Source organism: Dipteris shenzhenensis, chromosome 29 (assembly GCF_047967505.1).
Source record: "Dipteris shenzhenensis isolate YYH24624 ecotype China chromosome 29, Dip_SZ_1.0, whole genome shotgun sequence".
Classification (NCBI taxonomy): Eukaryota; Viridiplantae; Streptophyta; class Polypodiopsida; order Gleicheniales; family Dipteridaceae; genus Dipteris; species Dipteris shenzhenensis.
Genome location: NC_141624.1, coordinates 18,913,400 through 18,936,689, shown reverse-complemented (window position 1 = coordinate 18,936,689; position 23,290 = coordinate 18,913,400). Strand labels below are relative to the sequence as shown.

Sequence of the window (23,290 nt, the reverse complement as noted above, 5' to 3'; positions counted from 1 at the left end):
CCAACCATGGGAGACAACGGTGGCCCTTATAGTTGAATGGTCACAATAAATGCTCAGGTGGCCATCGACCTCAATAGTGGGAATCTAAGACTGGGTTCACATTACCTGGCGACCATCCTCCAAGGGGTAGTACCAATAAGAGGGATGGGCTCGGATAGTAAGGCAAAACATTTGTGGTCGATGCAAGTTGCCCACTCCCCATGGCCAACTCCTCCAATTGCTACATGATTGGCCCATTCCATCTCCTTTAAACACTACACCAATCACAAGTTGGTGACATGTCTGATGACCACCGGCTGGTGTAAACCATTCTCCAATTCTATTTCCTAGTCCATGGATGGGCGAGATTCTGGCATTCGCTGAGGTGTCAACATTCCGAAGCGGGTGACTTGGCTCCTACGCACCCCGCCGCTTTTTAATTTTAATCCTTTTAACGAGAAATTACCATCTCGAGTGCTAAGACTCTGTATTTCCGCTCTGTGCCGGAATTCCGTACCCGTCGTCTGCGCTGATTGAGTGAGTATAAATCGTCATCAGCATGGCCAAGAGTTCCACTGCACGTTCTTCCTCTGAGGTATGCGTTATACTAGTTGTTCGATGAGAGGGGTCGAAATCCTTTACCCTTTAAGCGCTGATAGTCTCCTGATTGCAGCCTTTCGCATTAGACGAGCTCTTACGGAAGCAAAAAGAGGATGCTCTACAGCAGGCAAAGGTACGCCTTCTGTCGTTGCTTGAATTGCTCAACCATTTTCATATTGGGACGATGGCGATGCCCTCATTAGTCGTACTCGTTTCATCATGTTTGTGTCACAATTGTTACCGCTAGAACCGAGACTTGTGTCACAGTCCCTTGTTGGAATCTGGCATTGGTTAAGCTAAGATATCCATGATACTCCAAATTATCGGTATAGAACGTTTAGGATCGTTCACGTGCCACTTAACGTGCCGGTCCAAGATTTACTCTTACTTAGGGTTAGGATTTCACTATAAGACTATTTGCAAGTTGCAAAATTCAGTTTTGTCTTGTCTCCCCTCCCTTTCTCTCATCAGGACTCTGCTTCTGGGATTTGTAAAACAAATAATGGCTTGTCTCAAACTTTCTTCTCTCATTGACCATGTGCCCAAAAGCATCATGATGGTTTAAGTGTGACTTAAATAAGTGATCAAGAAGCCATGATTCTACTCTCCTATGTCCTATGGCAACTTGTTCCAAGTCCATCCTCTTGTAGTACATGGCCTTGGTATGCACAATTCTCTGAAGTAAAGCTATGAGGAACTCTTCTAAAGCAGGCTGCCTCTCCAAGGGATGCCAACTATGCATAACCTTCAGCATGAAGGATGTTTACTAGAATCTATCCTACTTGTCCTTCTCAAGAAATGGCTAATAGGAGGAGCAGCCAATATATAGTTTGCCCAAGTCTTGTCATCCCACTCGTTTTGACCACTCAAATTTGGGTTCGATTCCTATAGGCTAATCGGCCAGCTGGTTTCTAGATGTATTTCTAGCGACTGTCTATGAGGCTTCCTTATTGCATCGTCTCCTTTTGAGCATATTCTCCTCTTGATACGCCCTCTGCTATTGGTGGCATTGCTAATCAAGCCTACTAGTTTACGAAAGTCAAGGAGCTAGGAGGAACCTTAAGAGTGGCAAAGAGAACGGGTTTCTTCACTTTCTGCAATATGCTTACAAGCCTTTGACCTGGAGGATTGGCTTCGGCTATGTGTTATAATTGTCCTGATAGGATTTGAAGCACTCGGGTACCTTAGCTTGAGCATCCACCAATCTCGTAGATGATAGCTGCTCTAAGCATCTCGTTCAATCCCATCTCCAGTTTTGTTCATTGCACCTGGCTCTAGCTTGTTCGTTGGTACTGCCTCTGTTATCTATTGTTGCAATCGTTCATTGGCCAGCTACAATCCATTGGTGTTTGGCGTTGGAGTAAGAGTTGTAGCAGTTGTTGGAATCGAGGTGAAAGATGAAGTGAAGAAGCACAGGTGCCGGGGTCGGAGCTCTGCTACCAATGTAAGAAAGGGGAAGGGACAGATCTGGTGAAGGGCCAAAGATGGCAGAAAAGGGGAAGAGGGTAGGGGAGAGGAAGGAGGAGAGAGACAGAGATAGGAGAGAAAGGGTAGGGGGAGAGCAAGATAGAGAAAAGGGTGAGAGAGAGAGAGAAAGATAGAGAGAGATTGAGAGAGAGTGTAGATAGGATTAGATGTCACATCAAAAAGTGTACAATGAATGGTGGATGGGGACTTATATAGTCCCTCCACTTTTTCCACTAACTCTAGCTAAAAGGGCTACTAAAATACCCCTTTCCCCCCTTCATTACATGAACTATACACCTGCCATCTTCAAAGATGACCTGAGATCTTCTTTTAGTGAATGAGAAACCGAAAGTATATTCTTCTTTATCCAAGGGACATACAAAGCATCGTCGTGGATACGGAGATTAGAGCCATGAACGGCTATAAGCTAATTCTCTCCAATCCCTCTAACAGGATAAAAAGAATTGTGGCACAAGATATCTTTTTGCCAAAAGGAGCACATGACAGCATGTCAAACAAGTCCTTCTTGGAAGTGATGTGTCTAGATGCACCCCATCAAAATACCATGTATCCGTAGTCTCATTGACACTGAATGTGTGATTCTCACGAGGCATCACAATTGCTTGTGAAGAAAGCCAAGTCATGCTCTACAACCATACCATACTCTTTCTGCTTCTCCTTTGCATCCTCTTTGGGCACTCATTGATGTGATGACGTGGCTTTTTGCAATAATGGTACTTTCCTTTCTTCTTAAGCTTTTCAGCATCCTTTTTATCCTTAGCACAAGAATCCAGAAGTATGTTAAGAAGTATGACTTGCATCATATTTGGGCTGATATTTTACCTTTGCCCTTATCTCTTGCAGCAAAAGCTTGTTCTCCACCGCGCGTACTGTCACGATCTGTGACGTATTCCTTTCTCTATACCTTAGACTTATGGATGGTTTGATGAATGGACACTTGTGGAAGGGTATGCCCTTTCGACGGGACACTTCCTATGAGGCACAACCCTTCACAAGAGACATTCTATTGAAGAGACACTTCCATTGTAATGTACCCTCTCATCAAGAGTCACACCCTTCACAAGGGGTACACACCTCTTCATGCACATACACTTTGGAGTACACACCTTTTCATGTGTGACTCTTCACTCTATATATAAGAGAGGCCCAACTGTATGGATGACACACTACAAACACTCAAGCAATACAAATATTCCTTGTTCTCTGCTATTTCAGTCTCCTTTCTGTTCCTTAGCACATTTCTATATACGGTAAATCTAGGATTTCTTACAGTGGTATCAGAGCAAATTTCGCTCCTGCCTGTAGGAAATGCCCCCCACCTTCTAGCGCCTATCTGATACATCTCTTTCTGCTAGAAGGATATCCGTGCACATTATGCATGGAAGAGATGGAGAGAATGAGCGTAAAATTTTTTAGCGCCAACCCCACCTAAAGTAATCAATGGCCTCTCCATCTTCCCCACATCACGAGTTGATGTGAATGGACACGACAAAAATCGTGTCTTTTGATGTGCTTGGGCTGTCCCAAAACCAAGGGACGCACCTTTTTCACCATCGGACGCACCTTTTGATGAAGAGTTTTGACTCCTCACCCAAGGGACACACCCCATCGTGGAAAAAAGGACACCCCTTTTCGTGTGGGGACATCCCTTTTTAAAACAGGGTCACACCCCTTCATAAAAAGGTACACCTATTCCAAGGGTCACACCCCTCAGAATAGGCACACCCTTTAGCACCAAGCACCAACTTACAAAAGGGTACCTAGAGGGCCTAAAAAGGGCAACCAGCCCTACACCCAAGGCCTAACCCTAGACTACCCAAGGGTTCATTAAACCCACGTTTTAATTTTTGGCAGCTACCAACCAGCAAGGAAAAAGGGCGAAATTCAATCGCGATTTCACGTCTGCCTATTCCGCTCCAAAACAGCCGTACGTGATTTCCGCCTTCTCCTTTTCAAGCAGGCGGCACTTTCGTTCAGGCTTCCATCTGGCATACGCTAGATCGTTCTGCAGCAGCCAGTTCTTGTTGGTTCATCGCCATGATTATCTGTGACCAGCAGCCCTTGCTGCCCTTTTGATCTCGAATCAAACTAGTGTGGCCCCTGCTGCTCATCACGCCACTTTTAGCCTGTGAACAGCGGCTCTTTGCTGCCCTCTATTTTCGTCTAGCCAGGCCTGGTCCTGCTTCTAGTACCCCACAGGTTTCAACGCAGGCCACCTTAATGCCACGGATTTCAACGCAGGAGAAGTGCACCAGATCTCATCCATCTGGCTCGAAAGTCTCGCCAGGCACCTGTTTCTTGTTCACACATCCACGTGGACTTGCAAGGACAGCAACATGGACCTCCGGACAGTGATCTGCAGGCCTTTTCTACGCAACTAATTGGCAGATCTAATCTATGCTAGGTGGATTCTTTCCATTCTATTTCTAAGGATTCTCTTTCATATTGTTATTTGACGATCATTATCAAATTACAGCAAATGAAAGCCTCCTCCTTAAAGCATGGAAACCCCTGGTAATTCCCCAGTCCCTTCAAGGACACCTCAGACATCATCTACCACACAATATCGTGTTCAGATTGCACAACCAGCCCATTTCGGAGCTTTTGCATCGTGGGTCTTCTGTGTCACGTGCCCTTCCAGTGACTTGGACCACATCCTATACCTTCTGCGTGAGGCACCTCAATTACATTACTTCCTCAGCACAGTCCAGGTTGTGTTCCATGAGACACGTAGATACCCATAACCCGATATTCCTCACGAGTTTGCTGTCCATCTTTGGAGAGACTTTTACCCCTCAGCTTCAGCATCTCCAAGGTACTCTCCACCTCTTTCAGCTCCCAGATATCCTCCTGCACAGGTTTTACCTTCCCCAAGACAGTATTTACACTCTGAAGGCACTCCTTCTTCTAGATATCCTCCACTCCCAACAGCAGCTCCTTATCCCTTCTCAGATCCGTGGACTCTGCAACCTACCCTTGTACTCTCACGAGCAGTAACACCCACTTCGGCATCACTAGTGTTACCTCAAACAGGACCTCCTTTACCAGATTTCCACGGCTGGTTCCATCCTGCTTCTCCTGCCCCCTCCAACATGAGCAACCTCAGGGAGCAGCCCGGATTTTCTTCCAGGAATGGTACAAACTAGAGCACAGGTTCGTGCTCTTCTCACAGGGACCTCAGATATGTCGCAACGCTCGTGTGCAGCCTCTCCGGAGATAAGCGACTCAAGTCCAAAAAAGACCCCTGAAGTCAACTTACAAGGCGAAGCACTACTTCAACTTCAAATTTATCAGCTTCAAGACAGCATCTCCGACTTGGTCCAGAAAGTCCAACAACTCCAAGATTCTCGCAGTACACACATACAGAGGATGACGTGACGCCACCGGACTACTATGTGGACTCGTTCCCACCTGAGGTAGAAAACACTGAACTCCGTGCCCTCTACCGTTTACTCCAAGCTTCCAAAACTAAAAGACTTGACATTAAACTTGCGGAAGCCTACACTGGTCAACGAAATCGCCGAACAGTTGACCAATGGCTCGCAAAATTGCGCATGTACTTTGATACTGTTGACCTCATTGAAGGCAAAGAGATTGCCGGTGCTAGAGATTAATGGTTTAACTGATGATGATTGCCTTCATGCTTACATCTCAGGCCTAAACCCCTCGTTACGCATTGATGTCCTCAAAGCAAACATCACCACCACAGCTGGTGCTATTGCTTACGCAGAGCGCATTACAGATTTCCAAAACACAGGGAAGCAGAGTGTCAATAGAACACAGAACTCTACTATGGCCAAAGGTGCTCGCTCTCAAGATAACCCCAAGTTTAGAAAAAACTCGGGTAATCAAGGTCAGTGACATTCTCAAGATCCCCACAAGTCTCAAAAATCGTATGCTGGATCCCAACAGAAGCATTCCTTCAAGGATCGCCCCTCTTCAACTTCACAAAGTCATCACCGTCATCCCCAACATAAAGGTGCGGCCACTGACAAGAAGAACAACTCCAGCACAAAAGGACTTTGTACCATCTGTACAGGCGACCATAGATGGTTCGATTGTCCCAAGCGACCAAAGCAAAATTCCAATATGGAACCTAGCACTTTCCAAATAGAAGATGCTACCCTAGCACAAGACAAGAAAGACAAAGTTGTTCGAATGGCAAATACCATCCACATGAGCCTTGCCAGCAACCCCGAACCTTGCTTGGCTACTCAAGTACTTTGTGTCTAAGGATCGATTCATGGGACAACGGTTACTATTTTCATCGACAGTGGCTGCTCTCATAACTTCCTAGCTAGTTCTATGGTCGACAAACTTCGGTTGACCACCCGTCCTAGCATGGACTATCAGATTGAACTCGCAAATGGAACTACCTTCTTGTGCAACACCAGGATCAAAAACTTGTCTTTTCGCATCCAACATTATACGGATAAGTTGAACTTCGACATCATGCGTCTTTCTCTGGACAACAGTGGCTCTACGACTATGATCCATCAATCAGTTTTCGCAACCATACTATCCAGTTTGTCCACCATGGAAAACTTATTGAGCTAACTGGTTCTAGGGACTCTCCTTCAACCCCAGTTGCCTGTGCCCTACAAGTAAAGAAGTGGGTTCGTAAACGTCAAGAAAAGACTTCACTTCTGTTGGTTACGGCAGTAGAGGAGACACCAACAAAGGATCCTCTTGAATATCTCAACCAATCTTTTTTCCAGCCCTACCTGGATATTTTTCCACAAGAATTGCCAAAGCAGTTACCACCTCGATGACCAGTGGATCACCCAATCGAAATTATTCCCGGCAGTAATCCACCGTCGAAACCTCCTTATCGGGTTTCTTACATCCAAAGACAGGTGACCGAACTGCTCGACAAAGGTCACATTTGGCCCAGTCGCAGCCCTTTCGGATCTCTTGTACTACTTGTGGAAAAAAAGAATAAGTCAATGCGCTCTGCATCGACTACCGAGCCCTCAACAAGCTCACTATAAAAAACAAGTATCCATTGTCTCGCATCGATGATCTCTTCGATCAACTTCTACACGCAACACAATTCTCAAAGATTGATCTTCGTTCAAGTTATCATCAAATTCGCATACAAGAAGGCGATGAGTACAAGACAGCTTTTCGAACAAAGTATGGACACTATGAATGTTTGGTCATGCCTTTTGGGTTAAACAATGCCCCGGCCACATTCATGACATTAATGAACAACATCTTCAGGCCTTTCCTCGATAAGTTCGTCATCATTTACCTCGATGACATCCTCGTTTTCAGCAGATCCCTACATGAGCATAAACAACATCTTCACCAAGTTTTTGAAGTTCTCCGCGCAAATTCTCTCTACATCAACGTTGAGAAGAGTGAGTTCTTCAAGACCCAACTCGAATATTTGGGACATGTTATTTCAGCTCAAGGCATCTCTATGGATCCCAAGAAGGTCGAGGTAATCCGAAACTGGCCTACTTCTAAGAATGTTCATGATGTCCGCTCTTTTCTCAGATTGGCAAACTTCTACCATACAAAGGTCTATCAGTTTTCCGAAATCGTAGCTCCTTTGTCCGAATTATTGAAAAGTACAGTAGTTTTTCAGTGGCTTCCCAAAACAGAGTATAGTTTCCAACAACTCAAGCAAGCACTCACTACCACACCAGTTATGGCTATTGCTGACCCAAACCTTCCATTTGAGGTCATGACCAACGCTTCCAACATCGCTACAGGAGCAGTCTTGATGCAAGAAGGCAGAGTTATTGCTTTTGACAGCCATAAACATTCCGATATCCAAACCGATACCCGGTTTATGATAAGGAGTTTCTTGCTGTTGTACATGCTTATCGCTCTTGGAAACATTATCTCATGGGAGCCGACTCGGTGGTCAAGACAGACCATCACTCTCTAAAGTATGTCTTTACTCAGCGAGTCATGAACGCTCGACAAGCATGCTTGGTTGAGATTTTGGCCAACTTTCACATGACCATTGAGTACATTCCAGGACTATGCAATGTAGTTGCAGATGCTCTCAGCAAGTTAACTCTAGCATCAGCTATGGTAATCTCTACATTATCTGTGGATGTTCCGAATTCATTCAAAGGGAAGTATTTAATGATAAAGACTTCGGCACAGCAGTACAAGTTCTTTCAAAAGATCAACCTTCGACTTCCGAACAAAAGATTTTCTCATCCTATTCTTATAGGGACGACCATCTGTATTATCAAGATCGCGTCTGTGTACCACATGACAAGGATGTTCGACGTCTTTTGTTAAAAGAGCATCATGTAGTTCCTTATGCTGCCCATCCAGGCATCAACAAGACTTATAGGTTACTCAGTGCAACATACTACTGGCCTCAGATGAAAAGCGACGTCATCAAAATGGTTACATCTTACTTATCTTGTCAACAAATGAAAGCAAGCCGACGACTTCCAGCAGGACTTCTTCAGCCTTTTCCAGTTCCAACTGAAAGGTGGGAAAGTATTTCCATGGATTTCATAACAACACTACCACGATCGTCCCGAGGTAACACTCAGATTATGGTAATTGTTGATCGATTGTCCAAAATGGCACACTTTGTTGCTTGCAAAAGAAGTGCACAGGCTCCGGACATCGCCAAACTCTTCATACAACACATCTTCCGACACCATGGATTGCCCAAGAATATCGTATCCGACAGAGATCCTAAGTTTACCAGTCACTTTTGGATTTCACTGGTCGAATCTTTGGGTACAACTCTATTGTTCAGTTCAGCCTACCACCCAAAATCAGATGGCCAGACTGAAAGAGTCAACCAAGTTCTGGAAGAAATGCTTCGACATTATATTCAGTCACGCCTAGCAGCTTGGGAAGAGTATCTACCACTCCTTGAGTTTGCTTATAATACCTCTTTCCATAGTGCCATCAGCATGACTCCATTCCAAGTAGGTTATGGACACATTCCGATTGTACCAACAAATTTTGTACTTCAACATCAAGTGGCCCTAGCTGATCAACTGGTTCAAGAAATGCAAGACATTCTACTCCAAGTCAGGGATCATATGCGAAAAGCGCAAGAGCGGTATCAACGGTCTGCCAACAAACATAGACGTCACCTGGAATTTGACACTGGTGACATGGTGCTATTATTTGTAGCCCCACATCGCTATAAGACGGTTAAGTTTGTGTTTCCTAAGTTGCGACCAAGATACTATGGATCTTTCTGGATCGTCAATAAAAATTCACCTTTAGGTTACAAATTGGAATTACCACCATCATGGGGTAAAATCCATCCGACATTTCATATTTCTTGGCTAAAGACGTACATTCCAGGTGATGAAGTAGTTCCTCCTGCAGGTGATTATGTCCCAAAAATCAAAGACGATTATGTTCTCCTTATTCCTGAGCGTATTCTGGACCATCGGCAGCGAGAGACTCGACATCGACTTATCACGGAATTCCTTGTTCTTTGGCGAGATCTGGATGACTCCGACGCTACTCGACAATCTGATGAAGACTTACAGCAGTACCCTGACATTTTACAGCAGTATTTTCAGAACCTACTGTGATATTTTCTAACATCAGCTCATTATCTCCACCAGGGTCTTATTTTGAGTGGGAGGGGATGTCATGATCTGTGACGCATTCCTTTCTCTATACCTTAGACTTATGGATGGTTTGATGAATGGACACTTGTGGAAGGGTATGCCCTTTCGACGGGACACTTACACTCTCTAGAAGTTCAAGATCAATGTCATTTTGGATGCATACGAGCTCCTAGATATTGTTCTAGGACTGTATCTAGAAACATTTGCAATAGCAGAAGAAACCCTTGTAACATGATCCTTGTCACGAGCAACTCTTCTACGTATGTGGAGAGATAGAAACAAAGATGCACTATATGCTATTGTTACCAGTGTAAGTACTTTTGTCTTAACATTGGTTCAGCGTATGTCCAAGGCCAATGAGGCTTGGAACATATTGAAAGGCTAGTATGAGATGCGGGATCAAAACCAAGATTCAAATAACCTTGAGAATCAGCTTGCAATAGAGAAGCTCTTAGAAGGAGAAGCAACTAAGATTTTCATCACACAGATCAAGAATCTTCATGGCCCAGAAAGCAACCAGCTCGTACGACAGAGAGCTGGAGCAGGACCTACCGCTCCACAGGCACCGCCTCAGACACGGGCTCCCCCCCCTCCTAGGGCTACCCAAGTCCCTAGTACACCTCGCACCATCTCTCGCCCACGGTGGGTTCCGGCCGCGGTTAGGCCCTCTACTTCAGATCACACATCCACCGCTTCGGAGGCTACCCCCTTGGAGCCTCGAGAGGAGACTAGTGTTCAGGAGCCTTGTTTGACCCCATCCCTGGATCTGGCTGTACCTTCCTCAGCAGCCCAGGTCGTTGGCACCTTGTCCGCAGCACTTCTCGATCAGGATCCAGTACAGGTGCCTCCTTCTTTGGATAGAGGGAAGGGGATCTTACATTCTATCCCTGCTTCAGTAGGAATCCTTCGTATACCCTCCCCAGGACTGGCTCAACGGAACTCCTTTTCCGCTTTGGAGGACCTCTCTGAACTCCCAGATGATGATTTTGTACCTTCTACTTTCAGAGAACTAGTTATCGGCATCCCTTGTGAGAGATCCTTCTCTCTTTCACCTACTTTCCTCCCCTTGGACCTCGTGTGTATGGCAGGAGGTCAGCTCCGGCGGAGGGTTCTTTTTCCACCACCAGGTCGGGCAAGGTATTCCAACCCGCTTCCTCTCGCCGATGAGGATAGTCAGTTGGAATATACAGGGATTGGGCGGACTTTTGCTAATTCAGTTGCCTTAATCTTCACGGTAAACTGCCCATTTTCCATCCTTTCTGGCAGCCCTGACTTTTGCTAATTCAGTTGCCTTAATCTTAAGTTGAGCTTGTGTAAGCTCCTTGCTATCCATACTTTGGTGCCCTTCAACTTGTGAGATTGTCGAAGAAGCTTAATCCGCATATCTTTCGACTTCAGTGTAAGGATAGCATGACCTTTATAGTGCAAAATAGAAGCTGGCCTGTAGTCGTCATCATCCTACTCAGCATCATCCACCCATTCAATGTTGGGCAAGCTTGCTTTGATCTTTGTCAATATTTCACTATACGGAATTCTATACAGGCCACGACATAGTCTTCTATACAGAGACACATCAGAGTCCAGAGCGCCCTCTCCCAATAGTCAGCGGATATACATGGGAGTCTGCCTACAGAGATGAGACGAGGGGTACAGGAGGAGTTCGAGGTTCAGATGGAGTTGCAGTCCTTTCCAGATCCACACTTCGGGGGATCATTTCAGTAGAGCAGAGAGATACACATTCCAAATTTCTTTGGATCCGGATACGACACATGGATAGCCAGGATCTGTTTGTCTAGTTTGCTACTTCCCCCCGGAGACCTCCCACTTTGCCAGAGATATTCGAGGTGATGATGAGACATCCCCATTTGCTGCCCTTTATCAGTCCATCGTTGACTTTTCTAGCCGCGGAGAAGTCCTTCTAGTGGGGGACTTCAACGCGAGGACAAGGACCCGTCAGGTACCACTTCTTGATTTCAGAGATGATTCCACTCTACTGGCAGATGTTGACCTTGAGGAGGCAAGTATGCTACGGGTTTCCGCTGACAGGCGAGGTCCACTTTCATCCTATGGGCAGGCCCTATTAGACCTGGGCAGAATACATGATCTCATTATCTATAATGGTCTTGACAGATGGCCCGCTTCAGGTGGTTTCACATGCTTTCTGTTAGAAAATACCCAACAGAGGGTACACGTAGCGGAAGACTTATAGTAATGCCCAGGAGCTCACACAGTGTGTGGTGTGGGTGTGGAATCACAGACTTCTTTACTTATGTGCATTCAATAGGTGTGCAGACTCATTAATAGACAATGAACCAATCAGATAGAGAAACCACCAAATAATATATTTCCGTCCACAACTATGGACACAATACAAAAGAGACAGATCCAGAGTCCCACCAATGGTGTGGTCCTCTGATCTTACCACAAAAGTCCTTCTCCTATCTGCTGGCTATCTCTAGACTAGAGTCCGCGTGCTCCACCTCGAGCGTGAGTAGACTTTCCGTCTAGAATGATCTTCTCCACCTTGCTGTCTGGAAACCAGTCTAGGTGGGCAGCTTCCTGCAAGCTAAGTCTGCAGCACAAGGCACTTCTTTCTCCTCCTGACTGTAGGCCCAAAGAAAGCCCTGCTGCTGCTCTTTCTGCCGATGGAATTGCTGCTCCAGATGATATTGAAATGAGGCCTGAGGCCTCTCCTTTTATAGGGCCCAAGGCCCCCCTTGAACCAACCGACCAGCCAGCCCTAAATGGGCCGACTGGCTGGTCTGTACCAACCGACCAGTTGGTTGGCTGGTTGGCTGCCTTTCTAGCCCTATTTAAGGCCCTTTGCTGGCCCTTGTTCCAGGCAGGGTCCAGCCCCTTTGCTGCTGCTGTCCTGCCACCTGCCAGCCCTGCTTGCAGGCCATATACCTGCCCATAGTCTTTGCCAAGGACCCTGTCATGCAAGCGCTGTACAGTTCCGTACATTGCTGATGTCATCGCGCCTTCCATAGGGTCCTGCTGCAGTCCACTGAGTGCCTCATGCCATACCTGATCCAAGGCACTGTGTCCCTGCCATCTTCCTGCACATGAGCTGCTCCTGATGCAGCCTTTCATCCTTGGGATACCCCACCAACCATGAATGCTCCAGATCTGTCCCAGATCCACACATCCAGGTAATCTCTCTTTGGGCACATCCTGCCCTAGGTCTCCCTCCCCCACGCTCTCCTCATTTGGGGGCTTACAGATGGGGAGGTGACCTTTCCAACACCCCCTCTCACCGACACATCTCAGCCCAATGCCAACACGTCGATGAAGATGCTCCAGTAACTCCCTGGTCGTAGTCCTCTGGAACCTTTTGGTATTGAAATCTTTTCTTGGTTTTTCATCCAGTGGCTCCTGCTCTACCAGGTCCGGTTCTGCTTCCGCACACCATCCTGGTACATAGGTCCATCTCTGGTAGCACCTCCTGGTACCACCTCCTTCAGTCGCATTCCCGCCTCTGAACTTGAGCAACCCAGCTGTCACGATCTTCCAGTCGTCCCCCTCATAATGAGTGAACAACCTGGAGTCTTCCAGGCACCATGCTCTGAGGGTCTGTTTCAACCCGTCCTTCCTTTGGCAAGGTTTGCGACCAATGAATATTTCCAGATAATCTGGACCATGAACTCTCGCTGAGTTCTCAAGCAGGTACTCTTCTGGCTTCAGTACTCTTTGTCCACCACCTTCTAGCAATCTGCGTCCGAGATTTGAAGAAGCACCAAAACTTCCCCTTCTGCCTTCGAAGAAGGCCAATTCCTTCCAATCTCTTATCACCTGAGACAAATGAAGAGCAGAATCTCTCCACAACGTGCTATAAAGGCTCAAATGCAGAGTATCAAATACATACCAGACTGTTGTACTGCCTGAATGTTCACTCTGAAAGCAAACCCTGTACCTCAATGAGGCACCCGCCAAGATCCTGTGTAATCCCGTACTGTCCCCTTCTGAAGTCCAGCATCCATCTAACCATGAGACCCCAGGGCTTTCTATGGAATCCACCCTCGTGTCAATGTCAACAGCTACACACCTGGAAGGTACCAAGCGCTCCATACTGTCCTTCACCTTCACAAAGGCATCTGACTCCTCGTCGACCCAACTCTCTATGTCAGACATCCTTACTGTGATTTCAGGATCAACATACCTGACCTCGGTAACACTCGGTGATGTCACCAGGAACAATTCTTCGATTACCACATTAGCTTTGGCCTTTCCCTCTGAATCTGGGTCAGACTCCTGTTTGTTTTTGAGATCTGCCTTTTTCTTCCTGCAGTCCTTTGCAAAATGTCCGGGCGTATCACAATAGAAACACTTCTTCTTGTGCTTCCTCTTCGAAGTCCCTTCGTCATCAGAGTCATCTTTATTGGACTTGCCATTGTTAGGCTTGCCCTTTCCCTTACCTGCGGAATCCTTCACCAGCATCGCCTTGTCATCTTTGTCCCCGTTGTAGAGCTTCTCCCGAGCTTCCTCCTGTAGCAGTAAAGGACACAACTCCTCAAATGTCAGAGGTTTGGTCCTCTGTCGTGCTGTCACAGCCGTAACAAAGCTCTTGAAACTCCGAGGCAATCTCCTCAGTACCATCAAGGCCAGATGGCATGAGTCCGTCTTCTGACCAATCGCTGCTAACTGATCCCGCACCACCTTGACCTTCGTCAGATGATCATGCACCGTATCGCCTTCTTCCATATCAAGATTGTAGAGTTGATGCTGAAGAAGCACGATTCGGGAGGTATTATCTGTCTCGTACAGATCCTTCAGGGTGGCCCATGCCTCTACTGACGTCTCGGCCAACTGGATATGCGGAAGAACAAAGTCCGCCTCTATGATTATTGCCAGGGCATGGGCATCTCTTTCTTCCCAAGCTTCAAGCTCCTCTCTGTCTACTGCCATGAGTACCTTTCCTTTAGTGTCCACCATGTCTTCCGGCTTCGACTCCTCTCCCGTGGTCAGCTTTCACAACTTCCGAGCCACTAAATGACTCCGGATCTTCACTTTCCAGATCGGGTAATTAGTCTCGTCCAGGTTCCCAGACTCTCCAAAGTTAGGGATAGTGAAAGAGAGAAAACTGGAGGAGGAGAAAGGGATAGCAGGGGCTGAAGAGGCTGTCGACATCTCTGCTGTATATACCACACAGCAAAATCAACCAAACTCAAAATGTAGTAACCCAGAACTCTGAACGCACCTGACTGAACCTGAGTCACCCTCCTTCTCGCAAGGGCACAATCCTCCAGTCGTGGAAGTCGATTCCCTAGAGCTTCTGAATCAGGGTCGTCCTTCAGCAAGGTCCCTGCCTTCAGGCTCCCACACCTGTGAGCCTCCTACTTGGGCTCTGATACCATGTTCGAAAATACCCAACAGAGGGTACACGTAGCGGAAGACTTATAGTAATGCCCAGGAGCTCACACAGTGTGCGGTGTGGGTGTGGAATCACAGACTTCTTTACTTATGTGCATTCAATAGGTGTGCAGACTCATTAATAGACAATGAACCAATCAGATAGAGAAACCACCAAATAATATATTTCCGTCCACAACTATGGACACAATACAAAAGAGACAGATCCAGAGTCCCACCAATGGTGTGGTCCTCTGATCTTACCACAAAAGTCCTCCTCCTATCTGCTGGCTATCTCTAGACTAGAGTCCGCGTGCTCCACCTCGAGTGTGAGTAGACTTTCCGTCTAGAATGATCTTCTCCACCTTGCTGTCTGGAATAGGTGGGCAGCTTCCTGCAAGCTAAGTCTGCAGCACAAGGCACTTCTTTCTCCTCCTGACTGTAGGCCCAAAGAAAGCCCTGCTGCTGCTCTTTCTGCCGATGGAATTGCTGCTCCAGATGATATTGAAATGAGGCCTGAGGCCTCTCCTTTTATGGGGCCCAAGGCCCCCCTTGAACCAACCGACCAGCCAGCCCTAAATGGGCCGACTGGCTGGTCTGTACCAACCGACCAGTTGGTTGGCTGGTTGGCTGCCTTTCTAGCCCTATTTAAGGCCCTTTGCTGGCCCTTGTTCCAGGCAGGGTCCAGCCCCTTTGCTGCTGCTGTCCTGCCACCTGCCAGCCCTGCTTGCAGGCCATAGACCTGCCCATAGTCTTTGCCAAGGACCCTGTCATGCAAGCGCTGTACAGTTCCGTACATTGCTGATGTCATCGCGCCTTCCATAGGGTCCTGCTGCAGTCCACTGAGTGCCTCATGCCATACCTGATCCAAGGCACTGTGTCCCTGCCATCTTCCTGCACATGAGCTGCTCCTGATGCAGCCTTTCATCCTTGGGATACCCCACCAACCATGAATGCTCCAGATCTGTCCCAGATCCACACATCCAGGTAATCTCTCTTTGGGCACATCCTGCCCTAGGTCTCCCTCCCCCACGCTCTCCTCATTTGGGGGCTTACAGATGGGGAGGTGACCTTTCCAACACTTTCCACATGGGGGGGGGCTCCAGTGTTGTTGATTACATCATGGGATCCCCTGTCTTCACATCTCGCATTACTGACTTCACTGTAGCACCTCTCTCGCCAGGGGCTGATCACACATACCTTTTCTTTCGCATCTCCACCTCCCTTCGCAGAGCACCTTCCACCCCACTCAGGGCTTACTCCACCTACCACGATATACGCTTTGATCGGGATCACTCACCTTCTTACTCTGGCCGTCTGTACATACTTCTCGCTTATATTGACTTCATACCCCTTTTAGAGGATCGTGCTGCCCTTGTCACCCGCTCACTACACGAGGCTGCCATTCACGCCTTTTCCCACACCACCCTCTCCACCCACCCACCACCCCCTGGAACCGTACCCTGTAATAGTTGGTACGATGATGAGTGTAAGGCCTTACGCCATCAACTCAGATTCGAAACCAAAAACAGTCTTTCGAGCGCACCAGATACGCTACGTGAATACCATAGACTGGTACGAAGGAAGAAACTAGACTTCGTTCGTCGAAACGAGGAGGAGCTACTGAACATTTTGTTTAGTAACAACTCTAAGGACTTCCCCTCCGCCACTCACTGACACCCAGATCTAGTTTGATTATGCACGCACACTTTATGACATCCCAAATCAGCCAGTCCCTAGCCTCTCACACATGCCTCGTCCCACATCCTGCACCCTCTTCACTAGAGGAGGGGTAAAGGATGCTGTAATGAAACTTCATAATGGCCGAGCGAAGGATCATAAGGGACTATGTACCGAGTTCATTGCATATGGGATTAACCCCCTAGCCCCGATCTTAGCAAAGCTTTTTAATGAAGCGGTTTGTTTGGGATTTCCACACACTTGGACCATTAACACTATCTCACCCATCCACAAGGCAAGGGATCCCATGAGCCCGGAGAACTACAGGACCATTATGATTGGACATGTCATGTCCAAGATTTATGCATCAGTACTTGACTCCGAGGTTAGCAGACTTGCAGAGTGTCGAGGACTCAGAGCAGCAGGACAGACCGGATTCCGGCGTGATCATGGAACCATGGACCACATTCTGACGCTCAGATGTATCATCGAGGAGGCGAGATCACGGAAGCAGAGGGTTTATTGTTGCTTTGTGGATTTTCGCAAGGCATTTGACACAGTCCCGAGAGCCCGCCTCATACGGCGCCTATAGGACTTGGGTTATGACCAGGAGATCATTTGGGCTATCATGGCACTTTACGAGAGAGTTTCTGGCAGAGTTCGGGTAGGATCCGGGTGGACAGACGAGATCATGAGTACCATCGGGGTCAAACAAGGGTGTCCTTTGTCGCCTACCTTGTTTGGCCTCTACATTGACGAGCTTGAGACAGTGATGCCGACACAGGGGGGTGTAGGTTGCTCTCTTGCAGGCACGCTGATCCAGATTTTGCTCTATGCAAATGACGTGGCTCTCTTGTCTTCCTCAGCAGAGGGGCTTCAGAGACACCTAGACGCACTACAGTCCTTTTGTGAGTCTCATGATTTGAAGGTCAACCTGGGTAAAACCAAGGTCATGATCTTCAATACATCTCGAGCCATCATGTGTCAGGAGTAGTTCACATTTGCGGGGTCATCTGTTGAGATAGTTTCATCATACACTTATCTTGGGGTTATCTTCTCTGGACCGAGCTTCACTATGAGACCCGCGATGCAGGCACGCTTGAGTAGAGGGTATGCCTCATTGGCCAGGCTAGAGAGGCAGTGCTTTTGCTCACACTTTCAGGATCCACGCAACAAGGGGTTGCTTTTTGACTCCTTGGCTCGCCCAGCGGGGATGTACGGCAGTCCTTGTTGGGGGCCAGACTTGTCGGATACAGAGTGGGCCCGTGTGGAGCGGCTACAGGTTCTCATGCTATCACGGATGATTCGTGGTAAGTCATCCGTTCCTCACCAGATCATTCAGGCTGAGTTTGGGTCACCCCCTTTACAGCTAGATGCTGCATTTCAGGTCATCACATATCTGTACCGAGTTAGGGAATATGGGGATTATACCTCGGGGCGTAGCAGGCTACCATGGATAGCTTTATCCTCTTCTATGGCACTTGCAGCACGAGGAGATCAGAGGTGCTGGTATGCACGTACAGAGAGATGGTTTGAGCGACTGGGGCTCCACATGGATAGACTACCTCCCTTTCAGTATAGCATGGATGCTCCGTTCTCTCTACTCTTATCACACGAGGTCAACCAGGTTATCCGTGAGGATCTACTACAGCTACACACTTTTCGGACCTGGTTGGAACCGAGTGAACTCCCAGTGAAGCTTAGCTTCTACAGAGATCACTTCTTACATATCACAGCGGAGGGTTTCATTGACCCACCAGGATACACACAGATTCACCTACCCCACTCGATGAGGATCTCTCTTGGGCAGTTCCGGGTCTCTTCACACAAACTTCGCATCGAGAGCGGCAGAGCAGAGCAACTACCCAGGGAGCGGCGCATATGCACACTATGTGACATATAGGAGGTTGAGACAGAGGAGCATTTCATCTTCAGGTGTCCTGTGTACTATGAGATCCGAGGACGTTTCCACTGCCTCTTCAGAGATAGTTATGGGATTTGAGCCCATTTCCTCTCCTACCTAGACCAGTGGTGTTTGGCAGGTTTCATTCATGAGGCACTTAGACACTGCGAGAGGATACTCCGAGCATGGAGACAGGGGCAGACTTCTTCCTCGGTTGATCCCTCTCAGAGCTCTATCACGGAGTTCTTTCAGCTAGATCACATGGATCCCAACGAGACGAGGCCTCGACATGACCGTGACCCGGAACCCGTGACCCGACAGCTTAGACAGAGGGTCGACACACAGATCACACTTGGAGACATCCCCTCCTTGTTTAGAGTTGGAGCCCGACCGACGGGGTCACAGTAGCCCTGGTTAGACGTAGAGCTACGACCAAGAGACGTGCCAGGACCGCACCTCTGAGTGGCCGACAGCACTCTATTGCCGACTTCATGCCTCCACTGCCTCATCCATCCTGATATCTTGTTGTTGCTGGGGATGATGATGATATTGATGATGATGCTGAGATTGATATATAGTCGACCACCGACATCACTATGTTGTACTTAGGACTTAGTACTGCCATTCTGCATTTTTGGCATTTTGCATTTTGCATTGGTATGGACGCTCGTTTAGTAGCTCCACTACCACAGCTCGTTGTATCAGGATTTTCACAGTCTCATAGACCCATCGGTCTTCCGAAGACTTTAATAAACTTTCTTTCTTTCTTTCTTTCTATATGTGTCCTCCTCTTTGTACCAATCTTCTGGGAGTCCCCCTATTCTAATCTTCAGCACATTATCACATCTAGATTCGTGTTCTTTAATGTCTGCTTGAATATCAGACTTACATGCTTTGGTGTCCACTTCCACAATCACTTCCTTAGTAGTTTGTACTTCAGTGTGAACAAGATCTTTGACTGTAGAGACTAGCTGCGGGGTAGGGGGGGAATCCTTACAAGATTTTACAGCCTCATCAATTACTGCCTGCTTACCAGACCCTTCCAGAATGTGAAGTCGAGCCTTTACTTCTGCCAGTTCCAATCATAGCTCTCTCACTGCCTGCTGCAGATAAAAGATCTGATCCTGTTGCCCAAGGATGGGTCGTTTTGAGCCTTCTTGTTGGTAATTCCGTGCATATGGAGAGGGTGTCATGGCTGCAACTTTAGAGTACCGAGTCTTGATGGATGTTGAAGGAGTTGAGGGAGTTGAGGGGGACTTGCAGGAGAGGGTAGGCCGGTAGTCCATAGTTGGCTGTCTGTTTGAACCCCCTAGCTTAACCTAACCCCCTGGTTGGGTTGGGGGTTTAGCCCAACTTGGGGTCAGGGTTAGTTAGCTGCTTCTAATGGGTACGGAGGGAGAGGTACGAATGGAGAGGTACGGCTTCTGTTGACGGGTGGTACGGTACTGGCTGCCTGCTGACGGGCTGTATGGACGGGGGGAGGTACAAACGACATGACTATACGATATTGGTTGCCTGCTGACGGGCTGTACAGACGACGAAGATACAGAGGTACGGACGGGGTTCGGACGAGGTGCAGAGGTACGGACGGGGAAAGAGAGAAAGAAAGAAAGAAAGAAAGTTTATTAAAGTCTTCGGGAGACCGTGAAGGTCTATGAGACTAAAGATAACTAATACAATGAGCATAACGGTGGTGGTCTCAAAATGGGCCAACCAACCGTTTCTACAAAAAAGAGGTTATGAAGGACTATGTGTCTAGTCCTGATACAAAAAAATATGTGTCTACCTCCAGATGATACAAAGAAGAAGAAGGGGGGGGCACAAAAAAGTGGGGTAGAGGGGGGAGATACAGTATACATGTGCAGGTGGTGATCGTTAGAGACCAATCATAGAGGGGCCGTGAAATGGGAAGTCGGAAAAAACCCTGCGATAGATGATTGGCCTCTGACGTCACGCGGCCTAGTCGAGCTCGATCGTCGGGGGCGGCGGGTGACCCTGTGGATGAGGGCAACGGTAACCCCAGTGGGGCGGGCCGAGTGCAGAGACGAGATGTTATGGACCTGGATGCGTGAGTCTGTCCGCTGACGCAGCTGTCGTGACTCTGGCTCTCGCTCACGTCCGCGTCGTCGGCTAGACTGAGAAGAGGTATCCTGTGGCTGAAAGAAGTCAGTGATAGGCCGCTGGGTGTCCTCACGCTGTGTGTGCTTCTCGTGTCGCCGTGCTCGGAGAGAAGTATCTCGGTGGCGGGTCATCTAGGCACCGCTGATCCGGGAATTGTAGCATGTGTGGGAGGGAGCCGAATCCGTTGCGGAAGAGGCAGTGGTATCGGCCTCCAATGGCATAATAGATAGGACATCTGAAAGCAAAATGCTCCTCCGACTCGATCTCCTGTAAGTCGCAAAGTGGGCAAAGGCGGTCCTCTCGTGGGATACCCTCTGCGCGTCCACTCTCGATCCGTAATCGGTGTGACGAGACCCTAAACTGACCGAGGGAGATCCGGAGAGCATGTGGTAGATGAAGTTGTGTGTAACGCGGAGGTGTGATGAAGCCCTCCTGTGAGATCTGGAGGCAGTGTCGGCGGTAGAAGTTGAGCTTCACAGGAAGCTCGGAGTGAAGAAACCATGTCCGCTAGGTGTGGAGCTGGAGCAGATCCGCTCGAATGAGCCGGTTGACCTCCTGGTCAGTGGGGGAGAGAGGAGATGGTGGAGCGTCGAGGCTGTACTGAAAAGGAGGCAACCGGTCTAAGTCGAGGCCCAGTCGGGTGAACCAACTGGAAAGACGACTATACCAGCATCGCTGGTCCCCATCAACGGATAAGGCCATAGAAGAGGATAGGGCTAACCAAGGTAGGCGGAGGCGACCGTCAGCGGAGGAGCCAAAATCCCTGACTCTGTGGAGGTAGGTGATAGCCTGAAAAGCCGCATCAAGCTGTAGGGGTGAGGCGCCGAACTCTGCTAGAATGATATGGTGTGGTACCGATGGTTTGCTACGGATCATCCGAGCAAACATCAGTATCTGCAGGTGCTCAACTCGAGCCCACTCTGTGTCTGAAAGGTCGACTCCCCACCAAGGGCTACCATACATGCCTGCTGGGCGGACCAAAGAATCAAAAAGGAGAGACTTGGTCCGCGGGTCCTGGAAGTGGGAGTGGTAGCACTGTCGCTCCAGCCTGGCAAGAGCGGCGTATCCCCGGCTGATCATGGCTTGCATGGCCGGGCGCATCGTGAAGATCGGGCTTGAGAAGACAACGCCCAAGTATGTGTAGGAGAGAGAGAGAGAGAGAGAGAGAGAGAGAGAGAGAGAGAGAGAGAGGCTAACGGGAGAGGAGAGGCTAGTGGGAGGGAGAGGTTGAGCGGGAGAGGCTAGTGGGAGGGAGAGGCTGAGCGGGGGGGGGGGGGAGAGAGAGAGAGAGAGAGAGAGAGAGAGAGAGAGAGAGCGAGCATCATAGACCAAGGTTGTGATAAGCATGAGAAAAAGAAGAGTTAAATTGGCCATTCTCTGGTTTTGTAGAAGCCAAGGGCACTGCAGCGAGCTGCCATGTGGAACCATTTGTTGAAGCTCACCACCGATCATGGCCGTGTGGAAATCATACACTAGTCATTTAGATTCTGAAATCTTTCAAAACCCAGATTGCAGCTTATGCTTGGGTACTGATGAGAACACAAGCATAGCTTTGCTTACTAACTCATTATTCTTTTTTATTTTCTCATTACTTATAATATTGCCTAAAGTCACTTATAAACTCCCTTTTTTGCCTGTGCTATAAAAAATTCAATTTGTAAAGTGGATATATTCTAGTCTTATGAAGGTTTATATATCCCACGTAATACCAGCCATTCAAGATGAACAATCTAGTTGAAGCACATGCCTCTTCACAACACCCTTCCAAACCTTTATGAAGAGAACATTCCCCCATGAGGGAATAGCCCGATGCTCATCAATATTAAGAAGTTGCTCATGCAAGTTCTGAATCCTCATGACATAGAATCTCTTTCATTCATGTGCTTCGAATCAAGCTCTCTTCTAAAAAATATAAGACTCTTGCCTCATTACAAGCGTGATACATAGCTTCGAAAATATTCAAGCACCCTTCGAAGTCTTGTAGGACGGAATATGAGGTATAATTGACCTTCTTCACTGATAATGAAATCAAAGACAAAGCTTGTGCATCATGTGCATCCCATCCCTCTGCTTAGGAGTGACGCTTGCAAGTGCTTGTGCTTGTGCTTGTGGTGCAGCCTATTGTTGCCCACATCCTGCGCCACAGCCCCACCCTTGCTGTGGAGGAGTTATTGGGGATATCATAGCCAAAGGGTGTGTTGGTGTGTAGTACTAGGTGATCTAGTACTAGTCTATGTGTGAGTGCCACATGTCATCATGGGACTTATCCCATATGCACTAGGTGCTATGAGTGTGTAGCCTATATAAAGGCTTGTACTTCACTTGTCATGATATACTTGATGAATGAATGAAAGCCTTCATTATGTCTTCATTTGTGTACCACTTCTTCACTCCCTAACCTGTCTGTCTCTCACTCACACCATATTTCTAACAGGAGTGCCTAGAGCGGGACGGACTTTGTGACCGGTGACATAGTCCCAAAGTCCCTTGGCTACAAAAAGATTTCTAACCATAAAACTCTAGAGGAGTGATTAGTGCAATCCAACTTATCCTCCTGGGCAAGCACACCAAAACGTCATTTGGATATTGAGCC

General features: G+C 47.9%; 1 protein-coding gene across 2 annotated transcripts in view; it reads left to right on the top strand.

Moving 5' to 3' along the window:
• Positions 1-320: 320 nt before the first annotated feature.
• LOC147882532 (P-loop containing nucleoside triphosphate hydrolases superfamily protein) overlaps positions 321-23,290 on the top strand; it is a 125,382-nt gene continuing 102,412 nt past the window's right edge. For both annotated transcript variants that reach the window (XM_087400409.1, XM_087400408.1), the window contains exons 1-2: positions 321-574; positions 653-712. In XM_087400409.1, the coding sequence (XP_087256535.1) occupies positions 539-574; positions 653-712 (96 nt within the window). In that variant the 5' untranslated portion in view covers positions 321-538. The remainder of the gene's footprint in view (positions 575-652; positions 713-23,290) is intronic.